At 38.1% G+C, this 5,402-nt stretch overlaps 1 protein-coding gene across 1 annotated transcript; it reads right to left on the bottom strand.

The window, feature by feature from the left end:
* Nucleotides 1–2,839: 2,839 nt before the first annotated feature.
* LOC135473626 (galactoside alpha-(1,2)-fucosyltransferase 2-like) lies at nt 2,840–4,020 on the bottom strand. The gene has a single exon (XM_064753486.1). It carries the CDS (start codon nt 4,018–4,020, stop codon nt 3,004–3,006), a length of 1,017 nt encoding a protein of 338 aa, XP_064609556.1. The 3' UTR covers nt 2,840–3,003.
* Nucleotides 4,021–5,402: the final 1,382 nt, after the last annotated feature.

The following is a 5,402-nucleotide window of genomic DNA, read 5'->3' as shown; positions in this document are numbered from 1 at the left end:
TTTGTCCACTTGAAATACAAACACGTCTAACGTAGACTGACCTACAAAAAAGCCTCGTATAATCACGCGGGGACTGTGCGGAAACACGCGCCAGGTGTTTATCCATACGTGCTCTCTCTCCACATCTGCGGACCAAGAGGCATTTGATGCAGTGCTTAAACAGCTTCAGCCATAAAAAGCAAACAAGCCAAAATATAACTTTATTTTCACCTAGATTTAAGAAGATTTAGTTCACTTTGTTTTTTTAATACTGCGTGATTTAATCGAATCGAAACCATCAGTAATCACCTGGCCATGACCAAATAAACGATAAAGAAATATAAACCAGACTATATTTTCAAACAAATAAACGCCAACATGTAAGCTTCAGCATTGCCCAAATCTAATGTTCTTAAATATAACTGGGCAAACAAAGTTCTGTAAACACGTGTGGTGAATGGTTGTGGTGCAAGCAGCTAGGGTGTCCAGAGGCCAGTGGAAAATTTATAATCATATAATTATAAAATTATATAATAAACGTTTTACATGTGTATGTTCTTTATAGAGGAACACATGATAGATGTAAATATTCACCAATTATGAAAGATTTAACACGGGGCTTTATATCTCAGGAAGATATAATTCAAACTATAAAAGTTTCATACACTTCCCATGCAGTTACACATTTGAAACGTCTGAATTTAAACTTTACCCACAAAATTCCTGAGGGCATTAAGTTACAATAAAACAAGTGTGGAAATGAGGCTTTTATCGGCTGATGATTTACGGCTTTACGTGTTTGACTGTGTAAATCATATATGGCAATGTGTTTGTGCTAGTAGGTGGTGGATGCCCGGCAAGCCCTCACTTAGGTTTGACTGGTTTAACGGCAGTGTTCATTGAAATATTAATATACATATGGATAACCACTGAATTATTATACTTTACGTAGCGCTTTGGGTTCACCTTTTACCTCACGTGTAGGAATCCACAAATCTATATAACCACCGTCGATTTTATGACACATCTTTGCGATTCATTTTGCGATTTATTTCTCTATTTTCCCACGTAACACAAAACATACGTAATGAATGTAAAGACAGAAACATCAGTGCATTATCTATATGTCTTTTTCCAAACTTAAGTTGAGTTTTTGTAATTTACTCTCCTTTATGAAGTAGTTAATGCAAACTAATCTACCTTCAAATGCCATAACCGCCTGTTTTCTCACATATTTATACTGCATCTAGCGCGGTATTTACTGATCGTTTGTCACGATATCTGGCTTACATGAGGAAATATCTGAATGCAGTCAGAGACATGGTTGAGTTCTGTTTCATAAAGGCATTATACCATGCACGTTAAAGACACATCTTGTCATGGTAGTAGCAATTAACTTCATCTACGATCTCGAAGGAAACTTTAGTGCTTGGTTACGTATGGATTGTTTGACACAACACTGATTGGCAAGATGGTATTTATTACTTCGGCAAGTCAGTCGCCATGAATACATGAGGTATGGGTTCTCTATAAGTCACATGACGGAATGCTAGTCAGTAACCTGCAAAACATCTACCGTTTACACCGAGCACTCCGATTTCCTCCAGCGATAAAACAGACCGCCATCGTATAAGTGAAGAAAATATCGAGTATGATGTAAGCAACAATCAATTGGCCAATCACTATAACGACAATATTTGGGGAAATTCCTACGCAGTTATATTTAAACAATCAAAAGATAATTACTTTAGAAATATGCTAGAGCAAACACTGAAAAAAATAATCTGTTAAATTTAACAGAAAGTCTGTTGGAAACTATCTGCTTATTGATTTTACCGGTTTTGGCTGATAGATTGCTTCCCTGCGTAAAACGGCATTCTGCTGGTAGAATAGGCATCTCCAAAGCGTGCTCCCTTTGCATATTTTTTACCTGCGATTGTTTATTAAATGCGATGACAAAGACAGCATTTTGAACCAGTCTAGACCGATGACGTGTAGATGGTGCCATTGCATTTTCCTCTAATTCTGTATAGTCCTGGGTGCTGGTAGCTTGTTGTTACTTATTAAGCATTTACGCGAGCAGTTATGGAATATAATCCTAAAATAAATACATGTATATGATGTTCTTCTTGTTGTATTTAAAAAAAAAATAGCCCAGTCAAATACTCACTACATAAGGCACAAAGGTATCTAGGCTGGTTTATTTGAGTTGTTGCTCACTTTGTTAAATACAAGTTAATTACCCTTAATTACACAAAAAATAATTTGATACATAGGTAGTGGTATGTATTAATTTGTAGCCCAGATTTAACGTTTCGTCGCATGTTGTTGTGCCCTGACATGGAAGAATTCACATATTTGGTTATAGAAAATAGCAGCATTTAAGAAACATCCTGTGTGTAGGTGTGGATTAAAAATGAACATGTCTTCAGTGTCATTATTGTATATGGTACATCATAACCCGGAATACAGTTTACTACAAATGTGATAACTACATCAGTGATGCTTATAGGATAGTGTATCATAGACAAAAGTCTGAAATGACCGACCAGTGATGACCTTGAAGACTTCTACTAGGTGCTCAGGTTTCGATGATAACGTGTTATTAATTTAAGCTCATTTCGGTATACAAAATTTCAGCCCGCATGAAGCTGTAGTCACTTAGGTACTATGAATGCCATAACCGTAAACGGGGAGTACATTTTAACATTATGGATGTTTATGGAGAACATATGTTTAATTATTTATTATTTTAATTTGTGTTTCACGCCGTACTGAAGAATATTTCACTTATACGACGACTGCCAGGATTATGGTAGAAAGAAACCGGACAGAGCCATCCGCAAGTTGCTATGGTTGCGCTATAAATACCTTTACACCTTTGTGACATTTGCGATGTGATGTTAAGCCATAATCATTCATTCATTCATTCTGACATTTGCATCAGACCACTCTATAAGGGATGATAAATGAAGATATACGATGGAAGCATATTAGAGTCATAAGGCAATATTTATGCAATATCTAGTGCACGCCAGCGGCACTGTTCTGATACATGCCGATCCAGTCCGGTAGCATATAATCGGTCAGGTTAAACCTCTTGTCCAGCTCTGTACCCGGAATCGTCTGTTGTATCTGATAGGTAGTTGTCCCTCCGGTCAGAAAGGCGGACCACCAGCCGTAAGAACCTACGGTCATAACGGTGTGGTTACACAACGACAGTATCGCCATATCCACTTCAGCCTCCTGGCCGGTGATAAACGTGGAGACCTGATGAGGTAATTTCTCCTTTGTCCATCCCATGTCGTTAGAGCACACAATAAACATCACAGACCTGTATTTGCTCCTAAAGTTGTCCACGGCCCGGAAAAGATAGCCTTTACTTCCAACAGCATAGCCAAATTGAATCATCTCAGGCTGTACCATATCCCCACGTCTGACGTGAACACCTACAAGTGTTGCATTCTCCAGAGAAAAATGAGGATGCTGTGACTGTATAGAGGTTTCAAGTGCTAATCGAGCACGTTTGACAATATCATCTTTGAATGTAAACTGTTTCCGAAGTTCTGGAAAAACGTTAGAGAAATATCGCCATGACTGGAAATAACCGGACATTGTCAAGTTTGATCCAAAATCAGCACTTATGGGATCAAAATCGCAATCACGCATTTGACCAATATGAGTAAATCCAGAGGAGATCTCCTTGTCTATATCGGTGACATTTACATTAAAAATATTTCTCAGTTGACTGTCTTTGGGGATTGCCGGCGTCATGCTATGATGACGAGCTATTCCCAAAAGTGAGGCGAATTCAAACATCTGGTTACCTAAACGTCCATTTAAATCCACACATAAATAAACTGACTTGTGCACAGACGATTGGTTCGTATGGGCTAAATCCGTATTAGACTCATTGCTAATGGGGTTGTTTGGATGATCCTTAGTTTGCTCTGCTAACACAGTCACAAGTACGGTTGACATGGCTTTCAAAAACCCGCCTTGCGTTGTTGGGAATTTGGTCTTTTCCGTATTAGGTACCATCGATAAATTCCTTAGATTTAGAAACGTGTTTAACCCATCCTGTGTTTTAACTTTGAACAATGTAAACGTTCTTGTAATGTTCATTGCTGATGTCCGAGGCTTTTGACTAAAGATACCGTATCTGCGATGGTGTATAAAGGCTTTACTTGGGAACTGTGTTGACAAAGCTAAAATACTGATACCTGTTAAGAAGAAAAAAGGAAGGAATAATAATGTCATACCATAGTATATCTATTGAGTAAGCTGTGTGACCGTTCGACTCTGTTAGGGTTTGAATCTTGGGGCTGTCGTCTGTCTTTGCACTGGTGGACAAAAGGGAATTTCCCTTTGGTCCGTTTGCACAAAGTCAGTACAAGCTATTCTGTTTTACTACCTGTGTGCCGGTGTTCACCTCAACGACTCATGACCGAGATGTAGTGTGTATATTCCATGCACTTGCTCAGTCTGAACGCTTATATAAGAGATAGATCGGTTAAATTATCGGTTGTGTTAATGCGAATGCCAAGAAGGAACTATTGCTCAATGAGGAACATTTGTCTTTTGTAAACCACTTTGACGAACTTCATCTGTTAGAAAGTTATGATGTATTCATCATTTGAGTGCTTTTTTAACTCTCACGAGGCTGAACTACTGAAATCTCAAGAAGTTCAGACTGGTTGGACCCATGAGCTAAAAAGTGATAAAACAGAGGGTTAGACAATTTATCGTAGGGATCATGAACACTATATAATAATGTTCAACAGATATTAAATGACCTTCTAGAAACGCCACTCACATATATGAAGCGTTGTTAATTCTAAATGTGACCATGAGTTTATTCCTGATCACATGGAGATAATACGGTTTTGACCGTAAGACAAGCGTATTGCAGAACACACGGCCGTTAAATGCCATTCGTTTGTCAATACACAACCAACAACTATTGCCCGCCTCAATGTCTGCCGAAAACATTTAACTGTGCTTAGTTATTTAAGTATCTGGTATCTCCCAGTATTCAGTTATACGAAACTTAAGTCAAGTGAGTTTAATCAACACAGTGTTTTCGATGCTATTAACTGTCCTAATAAATGCTGGAACTCTAGACACCTAAAAGGGGACAACGGCATCTCAATTTCCGAGGGCTCGTTTGCCATGATTGTTCAAATATGATTCTATAACTGTATATTAAATATGAACTAAATCTGTTGCTGTTTCCCTTTTGTCTCTGTATAACGGCACTGGTTGCTGGCTTTGTTAAAATAGTGAGTATGTAATGTAACTTAATTCCGGTATTAGCTATAATAGTCTTCAACAGTCGGGTGCAGTATCGTTTTCTTTACAAATTACTGTTTAGCCCTGCCAGTGTACGGATTGTGACTGAGCTCGTTGTATTCATAATTTAT

The sequence above is a fragment of the Liolophura sinensis genome, chromosome 8, assembly GCF_032854445.1.
Source record: "Liolophura sinensis isolate JHLJ2023 chromosome 8, CUHK_Ljap_v2, whole genome shotgun sequence".
Lineage (NCBI taxonomy): Eukaryota > Metazoa > Mollusca > Polyplacophora > Chitonida > Chitonidae > Liolophura > Liolophura sinensis.
The sequence above is the reverse complement of the archived record's forward strand: the minus strand, read 5'-3'. Positions and strand labels throughout refer to the sequence as shown.

What these genes read in the sequence shown, in the direction of transcription:
- LOC135473626 (XM_064753486.1), bottom strand. Translation starts at nt 4,020, where the DNA reads ATGGTACCTAATACGGAAAAGACCAAATTCCCAACAACGCAAGGCGGG.